At 32.9% G+C, this 23,758-nt stretch overlaps 3 protein-coding genes, 1 long non-coding RNA gene and 1 other non-coding gene across 12 annotated transcripts in view; 3 read left to right on the top strand and 2 right to left on the bottom strand.

Moving 5' to 3' along the window:
* The first annotated feature begins 164 nt into the window (after positions 1-164).
* LOC105454696 lies at positions 165-2,914 on the top strand. Of its 3 annotated transcripts, none has more exons than XM_011697512.1 (6): positions 165-278; positions 367-403; positions 585-931; positions 1,005-1,276; positions 1,369-1,600; positions 1,672-2,914. In XM_011697512.1, the coding sequence occupies exons 2-6, from the start codon at positions 372-374 to the stop codon at positions 1,842-1,844; spliced, it is 1,056 nt and encodes a 351-aa protein (XP_011695814.1). In that variant the 5' UTR covers positions 165-278; positions 367-371; the 3' UTR covers positions 1,845-2,914. The 3 variants fall into 3 exon arrangements, with proteins under 3 accessions (XP_011695814.1, XP_011695816.1, XP_011695813.1); XM_011697514.1 differs by having other exon boundaries at positions 171-231; XM_011697511.1 differs by lacking the exon at positions 165-278 and having other exon boundaries at positions 297-403.
* A 282-nt stretch (positions 2,915-3,196) lies between these two features.
* On the bottom strand, positions 3,197-3,268 carry Trnac-gca. The gene has a single exon. It is a non-coding gene; the product is annotated as a tRNA-Cys (tRNA).
* Positions 3,269-5,635: 2,367 nt separating this feature from the next.
* Positions 5,636-15,337, top strand: LOC105454693 (ankyrin repeat domain-containing protein 12). Its single transcript, XM_011697505.1, has 15 exons — positions 5,636-6,619; positions 6,910-7,244; positions 8,649-8,925; positions 9,085-9,333; positions 9,547-9,971; positions 10,259-10,508; positions 10,883-11,727; positions 11,880-11,946; positions 12,052-12,605; positions 12,907-13,310; positions 13,556-13,887; positions 14,037-14,132; positions 14,511-14,665; positions 14,889-14,959; positions 15,159-15,337. Exons 1-15 carry the CDS (start codon positions 6,411-6,413, stop codon positions 15,321-15,323), a joined length of 4,434 nt encoding a protein of 1,477 aa, XP_011695807.1. The 5' UTR covers positions 5,636-6,410; the 3' UTR covers positions 15,324-15,337.
* The window catches only part of LOC105454695, a 17,899-nt gene continuing 1,389 nt past the window's right edge, over positions 7,249-23,758 (bottom strand). Inside the window, exons 3-4 of one of the 3 annotated variants that reach the window (XR_975018.1) lie at positions 20,257-20,393; positions 7,249-7,263 (exon numbers count right to left, since the gene is read on the bottom strand). This is a non-coding gene — a long non-coding RNA (uncharacterized LOC105454695). Of the gene's footprint in view, positions 7,264-15,970; positions 15,986-19,731; positions 19,747-20,256; positions 20,394-23,758 lie in introns of those variants that run through there. The other 2 variants (XR_975019.1, XR_975020.1) reach the window with 2 other exon arrangements.
* Positions 16,540-23,468, top strand: LOC105454694 (cyclin-dependent kinase-like 4). 4 transcript variants are annotated; one of them, XM_011697507.1, is made up of 6 exons: positions 16,540-16,818; positions 20,281-20,470; positions 21,556-21,903; positions 22,420-22,686; positions 22,817-22,975; positions 23,117-23,468. In XM_011697507.1, the coding sequence occupies exons 1-6, from the start codon at positions 16,751-16,753 to the stop codon at positions 23,252-23,254; spliced, it is 1,170 nt and encodes a 389-aa protein (XP_011695809.1). In that variant the 5' UTR covers positions 16,540-16,750; the 3' UTR covers positions 23,255-23,468. The 4 variants fall into 4 exon arrangements, with proteins under 4 accessions (XP_011695809.1, XP_011695812.1, XP_011695811.1 ...); XM_011697510.1 differs by lacking the exon at positions 16,540-16,818 and adding an exon at positions 17,640-17,878; XM_011697509.1 differs by lacking the exon at positions 16,540-16,818 and adding an exon at positions 18,749-19,149.

Raw genomic sequence — 23,758 nt, 5'->3', positions numbered from 1 at the left:
TTAACGTATATTACTTAAAAATCATTAATTTTTATTAAAGTAATTATTAGTATCTTTGGCGTACAATTTCAAATATGGCTCCGTTTCGCGCTTGCGTCTTTCGTTTCGGCTTCCCGTACCAAAGCTGCCAACGCATAGCGAGTTGCGCTTCTGCTTGTGTATGTATATACATATATATGATAGATATATAGATGACAATGGACTCCACCACGGTTATTTGATCGTTTCTTGGTTAAGTTCTTATGATTGTTTTTTTTTTGTTCACTTTTTGTTTAATTGTGAGCAAATTTTTATTCATCGTTATTACATATTTGTTAGATACGAAAGTTAATAACATTAAACTAAGCACACTGCCTATTATTTTAGAATTAATGATGAAAAACGCAAAGGCCAAAAATTCAAGGTAATCAAAGTCATGGAATTTTTCATAACACAATGTCTTGTACAATACATGTCATTGCTGATTGCAACAGAGGTTTATTCTTTTAAATCATCGAAATAAGTAAAATAAGCTGTCATTACAATTCAATTACAAATTGAACTATTTCATTGTTGTGCGTTTCATTCGTAATACAAATTTGCAGAACAAGCTTGGGGCGATTTAGCGATCAAAGTGGACTATTTGATCTTGTCGTTCGACCGATGTTACAACAGGGGCATGAAGGGGAATTATGCGGTTGGTTGAAAGAAATGAGCTTGATTCGTACGGTCTCCAACTGCCCGCATTCGGATTGTAAAGGACGTAGTTTAACATGGAGCCCTGCAAGAATTGTAGACAAATATATTTGGTCTTGTCCTGATTGCACGAGGAAACAGTCCATAAGGGAAAATTCTTTCTTTCTTGGAATAAAGTGTGACCTGAAATTGTGCCTTCAACTGATATTAGGATGGTGTCAAAAAATTCCTTGCGAAATTACTGCTTCTTATTTAGGTTCTTATTTAGACAAATGTTTTATAATCTGAATGCTGTATGACATCAAATGCATGTGTACATGTTATTACAGATTTGAAGAAACATGTTGTTAGAAAGGCATACGAACGATGTGACGAGGTTTCCGCAATCTATGTTAGAAAACATCCAGAGGATTGGTTATTAGGTGGCGAAGGTGCAATATTAATTGTGGATGAATTTCCTGGTGGTTATATGATGGAACGTCAACCAGATGTGAATTCTGCCAAAAAACGTAATAATAATTCACACACAATAATATGCGTGGCGGAAGCAAATACAATACCACCTCGCATATGGTTACACATGATTGAGGCTGTACCAGAGGTATAATGTTTCAATGGAACATATCTTAATTACATTTTAAAAAGTATCATTTTATTTGAAATTTACATTGTTTTAAATTTTATATTTTATAGCCACAAAAAATTGACAAACTACAAACGGGAGTCGACAAGAGTAACATGGTAAAAGAAGCTCTGAAGGAGATTACAAAACACACAATACCAGGAAGTTATATAGTAGCAAATGATCGTGCTCGTTGCTGCAGTTATGAATCTTTACAGAGTCTAAGGCAATACAAAATTATCAGTGTCGAACAATTACAGAAATTCGATCCACCTGGTAAAAGTAAACTCCTTGACAATCTCGGTAATTACTTTTTTTTTTTTTATAACGTCTATCTATATGAACAGCATAATTATTTTCCTCCTGTATTTAAGAAACTATTTGGCAAAATGCCATCGAAGTTTGTGAGGAAGTTCAAGAAGCTACGCATACGTCGGGCCAACATATCATCGCTAGGCATTTGTGGAGACAAAAATTTGGTGCATTACCTCCTACCGCGTTTCAAGATATGCTGAATCACATTGCGGAATATTATCGATTTTCTTAAGGTTAGGCACAAATATCGAAATCTCTTTGACATCATTGCATTATATATAACTGCTGTCATACATATGACAAACTATTTTTCAAGATACACTATATTTCATTATTTCTTTATAAGTATATGAGCTTATACTCATACGTACAAGATGGACAAATGGATCATAAAGCGGATTTAAATATTTTAGATTGTATACAAGTTTTACGAGAGTTGCCTTATCAAATATTCATAAATGATATATATGCATTCTACAAAATTCATTTTTAACTTGTGGATAGCAAAATATAAATGATTATATCGTTAAGTCTTCCAAATATTACTAAGATATTACTCACACATTATATAAAATTAAGCACTGATAATATTGTTAATGTATTCGAATGTTATGATTATATAATGAAAAGATTGATGATATGCTAAGAAAGCGAAATATGAGATGGTAGAATTTGTAACAAGTTATATCTAATGTTTTTATCTTTATAGTATTGGCAGAAACTATATATATTAAAAGACTGACGTTGACTCTACCAATGTAATATTAAAATAATTTTGAGCCCAATATAATATAGCAATATTAGTGTAAATATGAAATTATTATACGTACTCACAATATGTTTTCTAATTGAAGAGATATTAAGTGTTTTAATCTTAGGTGAATCTCTTGTTTTTCTTATATCCTCAAATATTCAAAGACGCACAAAATTAAATTTATAATATAACTTTTTATATATTTTTACAGTGAATTTCTCTATTCTAAAATTACTGAAATTAAATACTTTCTCTATTCCATTTCTTCTTAGCCCTCACTAATTATGTGAGATTATCCAAATGTGAGTAGTAATAAAGCAATGTAAGAGGGTAAATTTATAGAAAGAAGAACTTTTAGAATGGAGAAGTTTAATTGTGAATTGTTTTCATACATATGTTTGTTATATAATATCATTTAGCTTTATTGTTGGATATAATTTTGTATCTATAAAAGGGTCGAGCAATGTTGCAGGACTCATACTGTATAATCTGTTTACAATTTATCAATTACCATGTAAAATTATAAATAAAATTTGTAAAAAATTAAAGAGTTATGGTTTTTTTAATGTATTAAAAATATTTAAATTATTTTTTATTTTTCCCTTTAAAAAATTAAGATATGTAGCCTAATATTGTTAAAGAATCAAAGATATTTTACTTCAATTTTTATTAATTTAGTTATAATTGATAATAACCAGTATATAATAAAAATGAGTAAGAATTTATTCCTACCTTTAAAAGAAATAAGTAAACAAAATATTTTATCACTAGATCATGAATATGACAAATTAAAATGTAAAAAAATTTACGAGATAAAAAAGAGATTTCTGAGGGGGCACCCGGGTTTGAACCGGGGACCTCTCGATCTGCAGTCGAATGCTCTACCACTGAGCTATACCCCCAATTGCCTACTGCTCTTGGATATGTACATTTCAGTAAATACAAACAGTTTCTTATATTTATTAAATATACAATTGAAAACAAAATTTTTAATTGTATACATATTTCAAAGTAACTTTTACATTCGAAACGGTCTTTGCTAGTTTTGATTAATTTCTGAATTCAGAAAAAATTTTCAATTTTTATTTAATAAAAAACTGCTATTTTTAGTATAATTTTATTTTTCTTAATTATTAAGACTAGAACGGAATTTAATAGAAAAAATTATAACTTTTATCAATAATCATTTTTAAGCATTTAATCATTGAAAACGTTATTAGCTTTTTTTGAAAACAATTTTTCAAGTTTTTTGTTTTAAAAATACTCTTAACTTACAATTAATTTATTACTTAATTTTTAACATTTTAACATTTTATAGCGATCAAACTTAATAAATAAATCTTTTGTACTCATTTAATAATATAGATATGTTTTTGTTGACACGTTTCTGAGACGCGGTGGTATCTAAGCAACCCTTATGTTAACTTGCTCGTGCTATGCGGAGCGTTCAGTGCGCTTCCCACCCTCTAAAGGTACGTTTCACTGTCGCTATAACGAGTAGACCTCGTGGCCGAGGTTAACATTTGACAATCAAATTTTGATTTTTGAAATCTGATGGCGCCAAAATAATGAGCAAATAACACTATTTAGTTGCGTAATTTATAACACGAGGTAAGTAAAAGTACATCAGTTAAATATATACATTAGATATTATACTAGAATGCTCAATTAAATTCTTGCATATTTATTGTCGGATATCATGTGAATGTCAACATATTTCTATATTTCATTAATCGTCATTACTATCATTCTTTTTCTGATATAAAAAGATACAAATTTGATTGTTTCTGCAAGGAATAAAAATTAAAATGCAAATAAAATAGAATTCGATATTAAACGATGTAACTTAATTAACCAGTAAGAAGATATTTCTAGGTCAATACAAGCCAATAAACGCATATTAAAATTCATTAGTTTGTTTTCCATTTTAATGCTTATTAATTTAATTTTCGATTCAACGTTTTATTTAATATTTTTAAATTGATTTTTCATTAATTATATAAATCTTTATCTTTCATTCTCTACTTGAATTCATTCTCTACTTGAAATACAGGTATCTTATTATTGTAAAGATTTATAATTAATTTATATACAATATTGATATAAAGTTTTTAATATTGTTACAAAAAATAAACAATATAGAACAAGATCTCTATCTTTCTACTATTCTGTAACAGTTAAGTATTTGAATCTTTCATGAGACACGGTTTCTCATTATATTCAAGTAATGTAAATTTAGTCATTTACATTTATCGATAAAAGTTAAAAAAAAAAAAAAGAAAAATTATTCGTGAATCATCAAACACATTTCACTTTTTTATTTATGTGCTTCTTTGTATTAAAAAGTATATATCTTGTAGAGTATAAGAATGAGTGAGTAATTGCTTCATTCGTTAATTTTTATGAGTAAGTGCATGTGAGATATATACATTTCGATCGATTGCCAATTCGGATCTCGTAAACAATAAACACGTGATATATCAAAGCGTGGTACACACACGTAACGCGAAAAGACGGAGATGTTACAATTAAATATTAATGACGTAACATCACGAAAAACGCGAAGGTCTCGGCAAATTATTAACGGAGCAATGGATCGATGTTTGGCATGGTGAATCAACGAATTAACGATTTTCAGTCATCGTCGCGTTACGGCGCGAGTTCGTTGCACGTATCTATGTATGTACGCATGTATGTATATATCTTGCGCGAGACTATGAACTATATATGAAATCTCACTCTCACTTGCACGGCATTTAACCGATACAGAAACAATTTTTCTACGGCAAAATATCGAGATATTCATTTCGTTAATCAATGGTTAAAGATATATATATGTATATATAAATTAATGATAAAATTTTGTCAACTATTGACAAAATTTTATCATTAATTTTTTTCAAGCGGGTTTTATTTAATAAAATTTTAATTTCCAACCTGATTTGTGTAAAAACTTATTAAATTTAATATAAGCCAAAGATAAAATGCGAGTTTCTCATTTGTTTATTCAATTTTTTTTCAAATCGTTTACAAGTTGAATTTTTGAAAATTGTAATAAACGATTTTCTTCGATTGAATTTAATATGAAATTGAAAAATATAAAAAATAATCAAGCATATCAAAGATAATCAAGCAAATTTTTTGTTGGGTTGGCTTTCAACTGATTAATTCGACATTTTTTTTTAAACAAATACTATGTACTTAATGCAATGTAAATATAATAACATTGCCCAGACGGATAAACCAGGTTATACAAAGACAAATTAAATGAGAAATCAGACAAAAAGCATAATAATATTTTTATTCCATTGATGCCGTCGGATCTAAAAGACGCTATGCATAGCCAGGGTTAAATAGCTCCCTTGGTGTTTTAAGTAATCAGTTTCCTGACAGCTCATATACGATCTACGCGAGGTGAAGATTAGAATTCGACACGTGACGACCTTGCCGTGGTATCAGCTATTATGGTTCTTTATAGGTATTCGCGTGTTGTGACCGTTGGTTTCTATGGTAGCGAGTGACCTGGTCAGTTCACCACGTGGTCAGTAACTGAACTTTGATTTAGAACCGAAAATTTGGGTCGTACCTTAATGAATGCTTATTTTAGGATGCGGAGCATCGTTACAGATTTTACGGCAGCGTCGTCCTTCACGCGCGCAGATACATAAATCGATAGTTTCATTTTTACGATAGCCCCATTTATTATCGCAATGTATGTTGCGAAACGCTCGAAATTTACTTAATCAGCTCGTATATGTATATGTACTTACATACGTACATGCAGTCTATACATTTTTTTTATATTCTACGTGCATATAATGCTCATTTTATTGCTGTATTGATATCGACTATTATTGAAATTTCAAACACTATCGTGTACATCCGGACGTTTTCGACCGAATTTCTTTCGCGCACTGATATATTTTACTCGGGGTCAAGAGACCGGACGTCCTCCTCGGCGCGATGAGTTCGATCCGTCGAGAGGTCCGAAGATGTTTCCACGCGACCGGTTGGAGTAGTCGCGAGTAGGTGCCAGAGACGGGCATGGACACTAAGACTCCGCCGATCCCGCTCAAGTCGCAGGAGAAGCCTCAACCGAAAAGAGCGGATCGCGTGGCCGATGTGTCCTTGCCCCCGCTGACACCGTATCCAAATCATCGTTCGTCCAAACACAGACTGTCCGGTACATCGCGGTCGCAGGATCCACCTTGCCCTGTGCAGCATCAGGATCATCGCAAGAAGAGACCTTATAGGTAGAGACTATTTCGATATTGATTTCCTTCCAAACTACTTAAATTTGCTCATCTATTTTCGTCCACAAGTCAATCTGTTTGACGGACGGGATTCAACACGATATTTAAACGTTTTTCAAGCAATTACCGTTAGCTAATACATAATTCTTATAATCAGTAATACAATATCAGAAATAATTCTATATGAAAAAATAAAAATTGTTGCGGAATAATTTCTTTCTTTTATACAAATTTCTTTTTTTCTCTCTATCCCTTTCCACTAAATCAATAAAAGAAACGCACTGTTTCAGAGTATTACACATCGGTGCAACACCTTTGATGCACGCCTGTCAACAGAGTGACAGGACAAGAGTATTGAGATTATTGAAGGAACAGGAGGAAACGATCGCTTATAGGGATCGTACGTTGAGAAACGCCCTTCATTATTGCATGGACGCGGGTACCGGTGGTGCCGTTGCCGCGGCGGCACCAGAACTGGTGAACGCTCCTGATGCCGAGGGGCACACCCCGCTTCATCTCGCGGTCATCGCCGGGGACACTCAGCTGGTCGCGGTTCTCTTGGCGAACGGTGCCGATGTTAACGCTAAAGATCTCGAGGGACATAGTGTTCTCCATTGGGCCACTGGTACTTTCCGCTGTTATCTCTAAAAGATTATTATCTTTTTAGGCCTGCATTTATTTAAACTGCACAAATTGTTTTTTTTTCTCAGCTTTTAACCCTTTCAACTGTATTGTGTTAATAAATGTTACTAACATATTATTTACATCTTTATTTTAGAAAAATTTTGTCCTTTATTCTTGATCTTAAGTTTCCATTTTGCTTTGATTCTTCTTTCTCGATTGTTTGTTTAGCAAAAACGTATGTGCGTAAATGAGTAAAATGTTCGCAAGATATTCGGGTCTATATTATAAATTTGCTGAGTCTTAAATGATTGTGCGGATCAGTCAGCTTTTCCTGCAGATTTTCACAAACTATGTCAGATGTTAAATGCTTTTTGTTTAGTATGCAAATCAATATAATATCTAAGCGTCGTTTAATTTTTGATCATCATGCTTTAATTAAGTTGCTTTTTTTTCTTTTATGCATGTGAATATATACAACGATTTTGTTAAAAGGTCTAAAAATTTTGCTAAATACAGATCTGAAAATAATTTTTTGTTGAATCATCAAAATAATTGGTTGGAGTGTTAAAATTGATAAGTATTGCTATAAAACGTTTTGATATTCTAGCAATCATTTTGACTTTCGCACAAAATTATTTTAATTATTGAACAAAAATTATTTTCAGATCTGGATTCAACAAAATTGTTCTTTCCGTGTGTATAACTGACATATATCTAACAGATAAAACGCCTACGCGCGTGCGTTTGTCTAAATTTTCATACAAATAAAATCCAAGGACTTCTATGGTCAGTCGCTAAAACGATCGCGATATGCGTTCTTGCGTGATCGCTAACGAACGAACGTTACTCTTGTCAGGATGACCTACTGACCTTCCTTGACCATTACGGCACGCCCGTCGTTTCCTCGGAGATCGGGAAGAACGATACAACGCTCTGCATTTCACGCGTCACCCAAAGAAATCCCTTTAAGAAAACTTTGAATGTACGATAGTGCAGGACAGTTTGACCTTCTAAGAGAAAGAGGAAGAAAAGAAAAAAAAGATCGTAATAGAAAAAATACAATTAAAGTAAAATAACGATGCAATTTAAAATGCTTAGTATAATAATTGCAGCCGTATAAGCTTCGATCAAATATTGAAGCTAAAGAGAAGATTGCACGTACAAAGACTCTTTAAACCTGTATATCCCGATATTTCCGATACACTAACGATGTAAGAGAAATTATTTATCTAGTGACACTATGATATAAATTTGTTCAATCGCGTAACTACGACCTTCCACGATGTTATTCGCTAATTGTAACAAAGTGATTGCACCAATCGAAAGGAGCAATCTCCAGTATTATTCTTTTTCATTGTCCTTTTCAAAATATCAAAAAAGTCGTAGATACAAAAATGATTTTTAGTTTGCGGGGAAGCGGAATGCGTTCGGTTGGTTCTGGCGGCTGGCGCGCGACCTTCCACCCCAGATTTACGTGGCGGATCTCCACTTCACTATGCCGCTCAATGTTGCGGCGCGGCCGCCACGGCCGAGCTTGCTGTTCCTAAGAAGGTTGGCTTGAAAGTTTTACAAACGCTTCTTGAATTCGGCGCGGACGTGAATGCAAAGGACGAGGACGGACGGCAACCGATTCTGTGGGCGGCAAGCGCGGGTAGCGTGGAGGCAGTGTTGGCTCTAGCAAGGTAGAGACTCTAATCGTTTTAGTTGTCCAGCAAAAACGTCAGTCTCTCTCAAATGCTGAATTGATTTAATTTTAATCGTTGACTCTTTAAATGATAATTGAAAAAAATGATGAAGAGAAATTAAGGGAGATTCGTTATAATTTTTTTCCTTGGAATTAGAGCCGGAGGTTCGGCAGCCGCAGGTACTTCAGACAAAGACGGACTCACGGCACTTCATTGTGCAGCCTCGAGAGGCCACGCGAGATGCGTAGAAGTACTCGTCAACTTGTGCGGATCTCATCCCGACTATGTGGACGACAACGGTTGTTCCGCGTTACATTACGCTGCGACTTTAGGTCACGCGGATGCCACCGCTCTTATCCTCAAACTCGGGGCCGATCCCAATCGTCAAGATCGAAAGGGTAGAACGTAAGATTATCAAGTTTCTGGAACAATCTTAATTTTTAATTGGTTTTTCGGATAAAATAATTAAATAATAGAATGACAGGTTTCCTAGATAATGATTCTTAACAATCAATAGATACTCTACCGCATTTGATATACTTATAACATGTTGGCGCAATCCGTTATATTTTAATTCTAGTAAAAATGAAAAAGTCTCGAAATTTTTACGTTTTTCAGACCAGCACTTTGCGCCGCAGCTAAGGGTCAGTTAGAAACTTTGAAGATTCTAACTCAGCATGGCGGGTCGCTCCACGCTAAAACCGTGCGTGGCACGGGGATAGGGCACGAGGCCGTCGCGTCCGGTAGAATCGAATTGATAAAGTGGTTAGCGAAAAAAAGACCGAGCACGTTGGACGTCGCTACTCACGACGGCAAGACACCCCTTCATGTCGCGGCTTTGCACGGACATCTGGACGCGTGCAAAATTCTCTTGGATCATGGCGCAAAAATCAATGCAGTTCTTAGAACTAGCAAGGGCAATTCGATGACTCCGCTAGACGCAGCACTCTATAGAGGACATAGGGATTGTGCGAAACTGATTCAGATGCACGGTGGTACTATGGCGCAGCAACTCAGAACGCATAAGACTGCACCGAACAAAGGTCAGATTAGGTATATGTGTAATGCGTATAGGCATTTGTTAAATCTGGTTCGAGAAAAACCGAGCTGATATAATAATAAATATCATTTATAGTGTCATACATATAACAATCCTCCCTGGTAGCACAATATTGGCAAATTTATAATTGGCGGAATATTGTGCTACTAGGGCTTATTACAAAATATTTCAAATATTTCTTAAAAATATAATTCTCGACGTGTGTTATCAATTATATTTCACAATAGTACCATACAATTATAACACAATAAGTCATTGAAATAACTTTAGTTTTTACAGCAAAGGTTCGAATAAAACATGACGAGAGTAGCACCGCGAGCGATAGTAGTCCTTGTAGACGAGGGCACAAGCATCCCGAGCTCTACTATGAGGAGAGATGGATAGAAAGAAGAACGCGACGAAAAGGTAATCTGAAAAAGCTCACTCGTCGGGATAGTCGGAGTTTTAGTGAGGAAGAAGTGCGTTTGTCAAAGACATCCTCGAAAAAAGATGACAGACGAGCTCGAAGCGAATCCGCACGGTAAAATAAATATTTTTTTATTAATGTGCAAAATAATACGAAAGAAAAATTATAACATTTGAGATATAACAAATCTTTTTTCTCTATTCATAAGCTGTTACATAAAAATATATCACTTCTATATGTGATGTTGGCATTTTATTTTTTTATTTACAAATTTTTAATATCAATATAGTTCATAGAATAATTTTAGATCTCTCTTTTAAATAGTTAGAGCGACTTTTTAATATACTTTAAAAAAAATTATGTGATTAAATGTAAATAGTTAATAATTGTGGAGAGATGCATTATATGTATATTACATTCTAAACATCTCTTATATTGATTTCACTGCCATAAAATGTTAAATTTTGAAATTGTATATAAATCAATAGATATGATAATACTATCAATGAACATAATCTGCAAAAAAAACGAAGCAGAAGAGTATCAACGAGGCATAAACAGGAATATTTGGATTCGTCGTTCGAATCGGATAGTTGCGATTATTCTCACGATGACACTGAAAACGGAGTAGCCAAACATCGGCAGCACGCAAAAAAACAGCAAAAAAAGGACAAAAGCAAAAGCTCCAATGAAACGGAAATTAAAAATGACTCAAGAAAAGAAGATGATGATCGAAGCGTAAGCGACGACAGCTTAGAAGTAATCGTAGTGAAAAAATCACTGGAAAAAAAGTGTGAAAAAGTTGTATCCGGAAAAAAATTGAAGACACCTATGGAATGCACAAAGGAAACAAAATTGACCAAAACGCACAAACGTAGCTCTAAGAAAATGTCGAGATCTAACAAGTCGAGAACGTTCGATAAAGATAAAAATACCGCAGATCGAGATAAATCGCCGGACAAGGTAGAAAAAAGTGTCGTAATAAAAGAGTCGATGCATACTTCGGCTGAAGAAGAAGAAGAAGGTGGCAGCGAGAGGATAATAGAATCTCGATATCGGAGAGACGCGACGGATAGTACTAGTCAAGAAACCGTAGAGCGAGTGATTGTCACAGCGATGGTTCACAAAGACCAGATTTCTGACACTCCGAGATCAACGCAAGAAATTGCGAAGGAGACGAGCTCTGACGGGGTTTTGAGAAAAAGGACGATAGAGGAAACAAAGGAAACTTTCAAGGATATTAGTTCTTCAGAAGTCCAGGATGAAAAGGATAAAATAGTAATGCCTATTAGCATGGAGGATGCAAAAGAAGATGCACATAGTAAAACGCAAGGTAAAAATTTGAATGTAATAATTTTTTTGTAAGATAAAATTAAATATTTTTAATATAGGAAATTTGATAACAAAGTTTTAGTCGTTATTAAATTTAGTATATTTAATAAATTTGTGTTTGTTAAACATTGGCTATAGTAATCTTTCTTTTAGATAGGTTAAATACATTCGAGAGTGTAATATCGAGTGATGGCACATTGCATGGAAAGCAAGAAACCAAATCCAGTCCTACTAAAGATCTCGTCGACAAAGAGAAAGGTAGTTTTAAAGATGGAGATAAAATCATTAAAAGCACTGTAATTTCGGAAGATCAAAAAGATACGACTGTAATGAAGCATATTTCGAGTGTGGAGACTGGAAAATTAGCCTCCGAAGATTCGAAGCGAGACGAGAAAATTGTCGCGAAAAAAACTTTATTAGATGATGGAGAATCGAAAGCTTCGAAACAATCCGATGCACGCCAAACTGCAAGCGATCTGAAAGAAAATGTCGAGAGTGTACAAATAACTAAGAATGAAGATACGGTTTTGACAAAGCAGACATCCACGAAAGTAGTTACTGAAGAGATCTCAGCCAAAGATAAAGCCGAATCAAAAGAGCACAAAGATATGAATAAGCGCGACGATATCAAATCTTTGGAAAAAATGCAGGTGGATGAAAAACAGAAAACGGAAGCATTTACCGAACGATCAACAGACGACGACAAATACTTAGATGATTCCGCGCGTGGGAAATCCGCAGATTTATCATCAACAGAATCGAGAGTGTCAACGCTGAACGTGGAAGAAAGTCTTTCCCCAGAAAGGACGGGTTCATTACGTGACAAAAAGTCGGAGCCTATTAAAAAAGATGGCAAAGAACGATCAGAAATTAAAACAGGTAAATCGCTGAAATATATCAAAACCTAAAATATTTAGAAAATTGTAAAAATATAACGCGCGGTATTTGGATTTTAATTTAAATTTTTAATTAGCATTTAAAGCGTTATTTCGAGGACAAAAAATTTTTTAAAATAATTTTTACATAGCGAAAGTACTCATTGTAAATGATACATTCTTTCACGCAATCACACACGTGCGACTTGTGACTTATAAAAAAAATTCATGCTTGTGACAATAATACTTTCAATAATACATTGTTTCCAACAAACAAAGATTTCTCTAACAGATAAAAATTTTAGGAGATAAAGATTTTCGCTATATCGACGATAGTTCTTCGAGTTCTCCAAAGCCCGCGAGATCGACAAAAATGAGGCACTCAAGACCATCTACAGGAAAAAATATGAGGACTGGAAAGTCTTCTTCAAAGGCATCAACAAAGACACACCTGTTTGAAAGTTCTGAGGAGCGTTCGTCGCATCAAAGTGCGATAATCGCAGTGTTAGATAGCCCAGAATGGGATGAAGACGAAGCGGTCGAGAAAGAAATTAGGGAAGCTCTCGGAGAGGATATGGAGCATGAGACGGAGCATGAAGAAGATAATGAAATTGGTGTTATGCGAGTTTTACCAAGCACGAGTGAGGAAGAGACTCCTAGCACAGCTTTAGGTGTATCTAGAACTTCAAGAATCGATTCTTTGCCTCAGGTATATTAAAAAACTTATATCTATTAAACTCTATCTTTTAGTATGTTGCCAATAAAGCATTTATTTAATTTTTAAACATATGTACTACTGTTTAGTATATACCATAAATTTTTTTGAAAGTAATAGATATCTCTGAATTATAATAAAAATTAATATTAATTGTGTTTTTAATTTTACTTACAAAAAGTTTTCGGTACAAACTCAATTAATTGCATTAATATCGAATGAAATGTAATTATTGTTAGGTACAATCAACAACTACCAGCCGTTTAGTTACAATTGAGAACGGCGGCAATCATCGAGAACGATTGTGGAGGAAACATCGTCGCGACAGCGGAGGTAGAGATAGTGGAATAGAACCGAGCCCGAGAGTATCGAGAATTCCACGGAGACGGAACGTAAGGTGTTTTCCAAATACGGCGAAACAGCAAGCTCTCAATATGGAGACCATTACCAGAGATGTACAAATTGGTCTGCGTCGTTATCATCTCGAAAGGAAAATCTTTTTCCAATTAATGGAGCTGAAGAGATTACAGATTCGTCACGGTAGAGCGAACGAGCACGTTTTAGTAAAAAGACAGGTAAGACTCGCTCTATACGATCACGATAAATTGTAATGCAAATATATGTAAAAACGTTCCTTCATGGAAATCATAAAAAATAATTAAACGTTTCTACTTTCTAATCTGTCTATCAATGTTATTATCGATATATTTCGTGAAATTTGCAAAGTGATCTTTTTCAGGTGGACGCCTTTCATAAATCGGGAATGTCTGGACCTACTCTTGGTGTTGCAAAATATGATCGATCATTAACGTTTAGGTTATTAGACTAAATAATTTTTATTGAGTGTTTAATAATATTTAATACTAATTAAACTGTGGAACAAAATTAATTTTTTTTTTCATCACGAGTGTGAATAGTCTTTTCCGGCGTATTTTTGCCTGCTAAACATAAATCTATTGGCAAAAGTTGACTATCACGGCACAATTTTAAGAAAAATACGTCAAAGAGACCGAAAACGATAATTTCATTTTTCTTAAAATTTTGACGTGATAATCTACTTTTGCCAACGAATTCGTGTTCAGCAGGCAAAAATAGGCGTCGGTTTCCGATTATTTACACTCGTAATGCACAATGGTATTTCTACAGTGTTATTATTAATTATTATAATTTAATACTACGAAACCGTCATTGTAGACAATTCGAAGCGTTTCTGTACGAGCAATTAAGAAGGCTGCAAGGAAGACCAACTACTCCAGACTTTTGTACCGAAGCTAAGCAATGCACACAAAAAACTCATCGTTGTCATCATGCAACCAGCGCTTACACCTCTATTCCAGTGTATACCTATCGTATGTTAATATATTATCGCATTTGGATGCAACACGTGTCGCTTTTAAGATATCAACATATTCGAATATACAAGATTTAAAGGAAACCTTCTTATATATCTTTTTTTTGTAAATTATATCGTTACTAAAATGATCGCTTAATTTTTAATATTTCGTCGTCTATATGTATGTAGAGCTCGAAAAAAATCAGTTTCTGCAGTGTAAATGTAGATTATAATTGCAGTGGGTGGAGGCGTCCCAGATCGAGTGAACCATCTTCCGAAAATAGAGAGTCGCGGCAGAGGGCAAATGACGGTAATAATATAAATCATTTTTAACGTAAAATTTATAGAAATCTATAAACCAATAACGTTGTTACAATTAATAATAAAATTACAAATTGTTAATCTTAATTTATAATTAAAATAAATGATTTGTTAATCTCCAATGTTTTATGCACATTAGAGCACATGTTATTCTTTAAATCATTTTCTGTACATTCTGCTTATTTTAGGTGGAAGTGACACACGGAGAGGAAAAACAAGTGATTGCTCTTCCAACTGAGAAAATGGATCGTACCAAAAGATATTTTGTTACGTTCACTGTACGAGGTGAAACGCAAGACGTTGAAAAACCCAAATCATCCTGCACAATACAAAGGAATGCAAAGAGCGTCTAAATAATAATTTTTTCCAAGACTTTCTTGGAAAAAAACTCGATTAAATTAATATAAAAATAGTCTGAGGCATGGATAAAAGACATTTTCTATTATTTTACGTAAAATTTTTGACAAAAAATATTATAACAGCAAAGAAAATTTTCGCGTTTAAAGAAGGAAAACATTAATTACGAAAAGTAGCGCAACAGATTTGATGTTTTTAAAAAATGTGAAACATATAGAGAATAACTGGTGTATTGCTTTGTTCTTTTATAAAGATACTTTTCTATTGCTGATAAATCTAAAAAACTCTACAAAAGTCTGGATATATACTTTTTTCTTAAATCAAGTATTTTTCCTAATGGGAATAAATTTGCTTCTCGCGCGCGCACAAAAGTATAATATAAGAAATATATATTAAAACTGCCAGACAAAATTTATAGATAAATTAGAAATCAAATTGTCTATATTGATGTTAAATTGATTTGTATAGCATTACCTATATATACATATATATATATATATATATATATATATATATTTATATATTTATATATAAGTAAAAATGATTATAATTTCGTACCTGAATAATTGTAGTATGTAAATTTTCTGCAATCGATTTATTGGGAGAAAGAGAACAAGAATTAGAGCGCCGCTTTATCCTGATGAATGCTGCGCTTGTCCTAAAATTTAGTATTGTATTATAAGAAAAGAATTTGTTGCCATATGATATACAAAGTTATAAATGACGAATTTATGTAATAAAATATATATCTGACTTATATTCTGTGTGTTCCCTAGTTATGCAAAATAATTATTCCATATAAAAATATAAATAAATCAAAATTAATTATGTTATAACATATTTTCTTCCTTGTACCTGCCTGCAAAAATTTGATATAAAACTATAAAGTGTAATTTCTTTAATTAGAAATTTTAATGAAAATTCTATAATCTGTAGTAATATAATTCTAGTATATATTATATGTTTATGTAATTTTAATATATAGTTTTACATTTACGTGCATATGAAAGGTTATAAATTATTTATTTACAGAATAATTATATAGATTATAGAAATATAATATATACATATAGATTATTCATAAGTAATAAAATATATTTTGAAATTTAGTGCTTTCTTAAACCTTAGAACTTGTTTCTGGCTTATTTAAGAATCAATCAAATTAGCGAAAGCGGGTGAGGTAGGTACTGAAAGCCCAAAGGGTTATCGATCGGTCGGTTGACGTGGTTTTAGGCAAAAGAACAATCGCGTGTACAGTGAAAATCCGTTTCCTAGTGCCACCATTGGAAAAATCGCTTCGGCAAAAGGCCATGTCAACAATGTCGACACGCCGAAATAAATTCACGATGGTCGCTACGGTGTTCGTCGAGATGCAACATGAATATTTCATTCGTAGCGTGAAAATTCTGTGAGAAGCCTGCGAATGGACAAATGGCTTCAAGATAGGAAGCTCTGGCTATTCGGTAGCACGCTACCGTTGCTACCAAGGAGGTAAACACTGACCATCGATGCAGCAACATCGTTAAACACGCAATAAACATACGCTGCTCGAATTAATTAATAAATTATCCTTTTGAATGTATCTTTCAATAATTAAGTATCTATTGTTTCGCGAGTTTTTTTAGTATATGCTATTTTTTTCAACAGACACGTCTTTGTGTAAACTTATACGATTTTGGCTTTCTGATATTTATTCCATTCGTTCCAAGAACTAATCGTCTAATCGTCTATTCCTTTTTTTAAAGCCCAGAAAAAATTTTTCGAAAAGATCCAAGAAATTAAGTAATCTCTCATTGTATATATATATATATATATATACATATATATATCTTGATGTATATAAAGTTTATGTAACATTTGGTGCGGATTTTATTAATATATATGTTTTCCCATACGAATTGCGTATTAGCAATAATCTTTGTACATACATTATTTAAAATATTTATTATGGTTTCATGTAGAGTTCTTTATATGTTATCAGCGGATTATTTTCAAGATATTTCTCACAGAGAGCTTTTCATTAAAACTAATAAAAAAAATTTCATGAAACATTCATCTTACTATTTTTATGTTCAGTAAACTGTATTATAGCTTATGGAAATCTTAAACGGAGTAATGTCGTATTACATATCGATATTATCGACGTCATAAAATGTTAAGGACAAATATAGAATGCGGGAGATTGAACCTTGACGGCTAATAGCGAATGACATTTACGTTTCTTATCATCCATCATAATCACGAAAAATACGTGCAGTAAGCTAGGCGAACATATTGTCTAAAAGTGTCACAACTCTATATTTTCGCATCTTGTATCGCGTAACACTCACTATAGCGTCCGTCCAACAGTTGGGAACATTTTGACCTCTTTCACGGTCACAGACTATATAGACGCACCCAGGGAACGTAATATCGATTGTCAATAATCAAGAGTTCAACAATAACGTAAAGCCGTTGCTTTCTTCAACGTATACTATTAGTACTGTCCGGTATGTTCGCCAACGAGGGTGACCTGACAAGAGTACTTCATGAACTCCATTCTTGGATTTTTGTACGTAATTGTTTCTGCGTTTCTTATCCCACAATCTGTTCTGTTCCTGCAATTGTGCCCATCGGATGTTGTTCGGCAAATCGAATTCTTTAATCGAATCTTCAATTAAGTTGGAGAATTGAGGCCAGAATAATTATGAAAAGTTATACAGATAAGAAATCATTATTTTACTCATTCATTTTTTTCTCGTAGTCCATATTAGCACGGAATTTTGATTAAATCGCATATGAATCATTAAAATTATATTATCTTATTATAGAATTATATGACAACTTGTAAAGAAAATGATCCAATAAGGGCCATCCATTAATGTCACATTTTTTTGAACGAAGATTTTATCATTACGTGGATAAAATTATTTTTTTATCCACGTAATTATTTTTTATAATAAATAATTATTGTTAATGAGTAATCTTTCTTTAAATTTTTTTATTTACTATTTAATGCCCAAATTAGATATTAAAGTTTTTCAGAAAAATAATGATATATTATACGCAAATGCTCCATAGGATATGATTTCATCAAAACATATATCTGAGATAGCACAGAGTTCAAAAAGATTTCATTCGTATACATTCATGAGTCATGTCATCAATTCTAATTGTAAGTTTCATTTTCAGGTGTAAAAACATTTTTTTTCAGAACTTCTAGAAAAAAAACTTCTTTTGCATTTAAAAATTAACTCAAAATTGATATACGACTGAATTTTTAAATTTTTGAACTCTGTGCTGTCTGGGATATTATATTTTGATTTTGCATGCTCAAAGCTTTTTTCTTAAAAATAATAAACTAAAAAAAAAATAAATTCTATATTTTCTCTAATATGTTAAATAATTTTATGTGATTGTTATAATATTCCAAAAATGGAACGCACTTTTTAACTAGGCAAAATCAATCTGATAAATAAAGACTATCTATGTATAACGATTTCAATATATGTATATTAATATGAGATCTCTCTTTATAAAGTAACAATTGTAATGTTTCAATTAAAATTCTTTATAATATAAATGCAATCTTTAAAGGATATTTGTGAACATAGCTACGTAAAACCTGTTTTAATAATTTTTCGTGTCCGTCTCTAACATACACCTAACCTGATTGGACCTGGTCAAAGTTCTCTATCCTGTTTTACATTCAAGACATCCGGATGCGGCAATTAACTTTTAAAAAATTGATAACATACGAAATTATGTCACGTATGCGTGCGAGAGTATCGATACAATGAACGACGTGAGATTTGTAAATTATCGACAATGCATACCACAGTGGTAAGAGACTTAATTCGGCCAACTCTCCAGAATTAAATAATCCAATAATCATAAAAAGTAGATATATTCAATAATAGTAGATGTGTATTTGATGAAATAACATAATCTTACGATCGTACTATTTTGTGAAATAATTTGTACTGGTCAATATCGTATTCACAATCTAGTTGAGTGTTATAAATGTTAAAGAACACATTTCATCGAACAATTCCTTATCATTTTTCATGGAATTTCTCATTCTTGCAGCAATCTCGATTCTGATTATACGATGATATGTTATATATGGCCCCATTCAATTTTTATTAGCCTTCTGATAGACTGTTTGATTGAGTAGCGATCGCAATATCGGTGAAAACCGAAATATCGATATATATCGCGTTTTAGAGGTACTTGCTCAACTTTAGAAATTATTTCGGTTCGGTATTGCAATCGTTAGTTGACCACTCCACCTACGCCTGCGCTAAACGTGAATTCGAATAAAGCAAAACTCGTGGGGTAGCTTGACCCTTGGTCATCCGTTGGAATAGAGACAGTCCAGCCGGTACCGTACATCGCGATACTATGCTCTTTACGCAACAATTGACGTCGTTACCATGCCTTGCCAAATATAAAAAGTGGGTATTCAACAATTAGACAATTGGACGTCGAATTAGTGCTCTGCGTTTCCAAAAATAGCAATTTCTATCGATATTCGACCTTAACGCGCGCGCGATTGTTTAGTAAAAAAGACTGAACATTTTCTTAAACACAAAGGTTTAAAGAAATTCTAATTTTCTAATTTTCGAAAATATTTCGATGCAATTACGACGACTAAATTGTTTGAGTTAATACTTTTAATAACACAAAAAATATGTACGATACGTTATACAACTATTTTATAGAGCGAATAAGTGATAAAACTTATACATATACGTGTTGTTCGAATATTATTTTCGCCAATAATTTCAGAAATCGCTGATTCAACATTAGACTATTTTGATGTGATTGCAAAGTTTAATAGAATATTTCGTTTAAATTGGATTTTACAAATTATCGGCTTGATATAATTTATTTTTCTGTGTCCAGAAAAATTTCCAGTGTCAAATTTTATTGAAATCCACTACTCACATCGAGAAAAATGATTTTGCACAGGTCTCGGGCACCGAGCAAAGCCATGGAGCGTTATGAGCGTCTGGCGCGTCTCGGCGAGGGTAGCTATGGTGTCGTCTTCCAGTGTAGGGACCGGCAAACTGGAAAATTGGTGGCTGTAAAGAAATTTCAACAGACCGAGGATGATCCCCTAATACGTAAAATTGCATTGCGAGAGATACGTCTTTTAAAGGTCAGTTTTTCCATTTTTTCTCAATTGTCAAAAATAAAACGTTTTGTTTGAAGTTATTACCCTTTTCAAACTAGCGAAAGTATTACGAAAAGCATAATCTTTGTTGAATATGTTGTGAACAATTTTTATTACAAGTATAAAAGAAAAAGATCATAAGAATCGCTGACATGAAGTTTTCCGATTCGATCGATCTGCGGAATAACCAAGTTTGCCGAGGGTCTCGCATTCTTGAAGGTGAATGACCTCCGGAACGTATACGTTGACGCGACCACTAGTTCCCACCCACTAGGACGATGAGGGTGCGATAATTTTGGCCTCCTAAGAGCCTTAATAAATATTAAATACATTCGTAAATTCTTCATTTTTTTTCCTATAAATTCCTATTTTTATTTTAAGATACACACACACACACACACACACACACATTTGATTGTAGAAATAAAATTTACAAATAGAATTAGAGATTTATACTTGATAAAATTTCTTCTATCGTTCTTCAAACGTTGTTTAGGGTAGAATTGAAGTAGTAGGTATTCGTAATAATAAGTAAGACAAGTGACGTTCTTATTTACACGATAAGAAGCTCGCACAAGTGCAATAATGGCTGCGAGAAATAGCCAACGGTCAATACCGGGCAGCGGTCAATATCTTAGCGTGTTACGGTCTTACCGACCTAATATTATCGTTACAATCAGCGGGTTCACTACCAAACGTATGCGCATTCAAATAAGCCCCCTCACTCGCCACGTTTTGACATTTTGCTTCAAGGCTATTCCCTGTTTAGGTACAAGAGTATACTGCATTACAAGAATATCTCTTGAAAATAAATAGTATGCTAAAATTTTTTTGCAGTACTTTACTCATAAAACGCTACGAAATTATAAATACAATTTTAGGATTACAATGATTAGATGTAAGAGATAATTTCGAAAGTAAAAGAGAAAAGATGAATTGTGCCAGGAAGACGCCATAAAAATATACGAAATAATCGTCCCGATCGTTTTTCGCAATTCTTTTATAGAAATAATAATAACTATAACGTAATTAAAATCAAGAATTTAGAAATTAATATTTTCCCTCGATAGAATCTCAAGCATCCAAACTTGGTCAATCTTCTGGAAGTCTTCAGACGCAAGAGAAAATTACATTTAGTATTCGAATATTGTGAAAACACTCTTCTGAACGAAATGGAAAAGTATCCTAGCGGTTGCCCAGATCTCACAACGAGACAGATTACCTGGCAAATTCTGCAAGGTGTAGCCTATTGCCATCGTCTTGGATGCGTTCACAGAGACGTGAAACCAGAAAACATTCTCATCACCTCCGAAGGCGTGGTAAAATTATGTGATTTTGGATTTGCACGTATGCTGAGTCCCGGTGAGAACTATACGGAGTATGTCGCAACCAGATGGTACAGAGCACCTGAATTGCTGGTAAATATCCGAATATGCACATTGTCAAGTTTTTCGGATTTTATAAAAAAAAAAATAATAGTTCTATTATAATGACGCATGTGCTATGCGTCATTATAATAGAATATTTCTTCAGCGTGCTGCTCACTTTATCAATCGTAATAATAATCTTTATCAGTGTGTTTGTGATAATAACGCAATCGATCTTTTTTTTCATTTTTGTTGTCTTCTTAACATTTTCTTTACAGAATATAGTATGTTATACAAAATTTTATAAATTTTTTAAAATACAAAATAGTAAATTTTGTAAAAAAATTTTACGTATTTTACAAAGATAAGCTTGTCTTTGTAAATTCAAATTTTATAATTTATGTTTGTTTAAATATACATGTATGTTGCTTAGTTATTTAAAGTTTAAAACAAAATTTTCGTGCAGATTTTCAATTTTAAATGTTAATAAAATTTGGAAAATTTTCTCTATCGAATTACGGTAGAATTATGATGGACAATGGATTAACTATCGATTTTTCGGAACAGGTCGGAGACACACAATACGGCACTCCGGTCGATGTATGGGCAATCGGTTGTGTGTTTGCTGAATTAATACGGGGCGAAGCCTTGTGGCCAGGAAAATCTGATGTGGATCAATTGTATTTAATAAGAAGAACGCTAGGTGACCTTTTACCGAGACACATGGCTATCTTTCAACAGAATGAATTCTTTACCGGTATCACTCTTCCAACTCCGCAAACACTTACGCCGCTTGAAGACGCTCTACCCCGTGGAAATGGCAGTACTTTGCAGGTAATATTAACAAATTTGCTTTGATTACAATTTAAAACGCAGAATGCAACCAAACGAAAAAATATATACATTTTTGGAGCTATCGCCGTAATAATTATAAATATTACAGACATAAATTTTTTGTTGACAGATGGATTTCCTGAAGAAGTGCTTAGACAAAGATCCAAATGAAAGGTGGACGTGTGAACAATTGTTGCGGCATTCTTATTTTGATAATTTTCATTTTAAAATGCCGGATGTCGAGACGGAAGAGTTCGAAAAACTCAAAAAGTATCGAGAACGTTCTAGAGTAAGTTTAACGATCAAATAACAATGGCGAAACATTAGAAAATAGTTCAAGCAAAACTGCAACAGTATACTATTTCTATCCAACAAGAATAATCTAAGAACATATATATGATCACACAATTATACATTATCGTACTTCCAGAATACTAATTATAGTCAAATGGTGTTACCCCAACTACCCAAGGCTGGACCTTCTGTTCATAGTCAAAGTGAAAATCGACCGAAGAGCTCCTCTATACATCAGCAAAATTTTGACCATTTACCTACTATAAGAGGTTAATTAATCTCCTCTGTGATTGTATATATATTTTCCTAAGCTTTTTGAGAGTATTCACTTTAATTTATAGAATTCTATGAAAATGATTGTTATAATCTTTCTTTTTATTTGTATTAGCACATTTTTTTTCTATAGATTTTCTTTAGATTTTTATTTATACATAGAGAACGAGTGCAATATGTACATCTCTTTCAATAAAAGTTTTTTATAAAAAATATATTAAAAAAGTTTATTTTAATATGTAGTATTCTTCTGTAAGCAACAGTTAGTGTTTTAAATATAAGAAATTTTTCAATTTTAGGTATAATAATGTAAATTGAGATTATTTTGCAACAGAGTAAAATTGTCATTCTCTATTATAAAGTGGAATCAATTTTATTATTACTAAATAAGATAAAAATAGTAATTTCATTTATTTGGATCACATTTTTACAAAAAAAATAAAATAAAATTAAAAAATAGTAGTTTTACAGATATTTTAAAGATATATATATATATATATATATA

Source organism: Wasmannia auropunctata, unplaced genomic scaffold (genome assembly GCF_000956235.1).
Source record: "Wasmannia auropunctata unplaced genomic scaffold, wasmannia.A_1.0 LD335976.1, whole genome shotgun sequence".
NCBI lineage: Eukaryota > Metazoa > Arthropoda > Insecta > Hymenoptera > Formicidae > Wasmannia > Wasmannia auropunctata.
This window is presented reverse-complemented; position numbering and strand designations above follow the sequence as displayed.

Coding starts and splice junctions, on each gene's coding strand:
- LOC105454696 (XM_011697512.1), top strand. CDS start 372: ATGATGAAAAACGCAAAGGCCAAAAATTCAAG. Junction 404..584: donor GCAAAGGCCAAAAATTCAAG/GTAATCAAAGTC, acceptor ACAAATTTGCAG/AACAAGCTTGGGGCGATTTA. Junction 1,277..1,368: donor TGATTGAGGCTGTACCAGAG/GTATAATGTTTC, acceptor TATATTTTATAG/CCACAAAAAATTGACAAACT.
- LOC105454693 (XM_011697505.1), top strand. CDS start 6,411: ATGGACACTAAGACTCCGCCGATCCCGCTCAAGTCGCAGGAGAAGCCT. Junction 7,245..8,648: donor TGTTCTCCATTGGGCCACTG/GTACTTTCCGCT, acceptor AATGATTTTTAG/TTTGCGGGGAAGCGGAATGC. Junction 10,509..10,882: donor GCTCGAAGCGAATCCGCACG/GTAAAATAAATA, acceptor ATAAATCAATAG/ATATGATAATACTATCAATG.
- LOC105454694 (XM_011697507.1), top strand. CDS start 16,751: ATGGACAAATGGCTTCAAGATAGGAAGCTCTGGCTATTCGGTAGCACG. Junction 16,819..20,280: donor CTACCGTTGCTACCAAGGAG/GTAAACACTGAC, acceptor GATTTTGCACAG/GTCTCGGGCACCGAGCAAAG. Junction 21,904..22,419: donor ACAGAGCACCTGAATTGCTG/GTAAATATCCGA, acceptor TTTTCGGAACAG/GTCGGAGACACACAATACGG.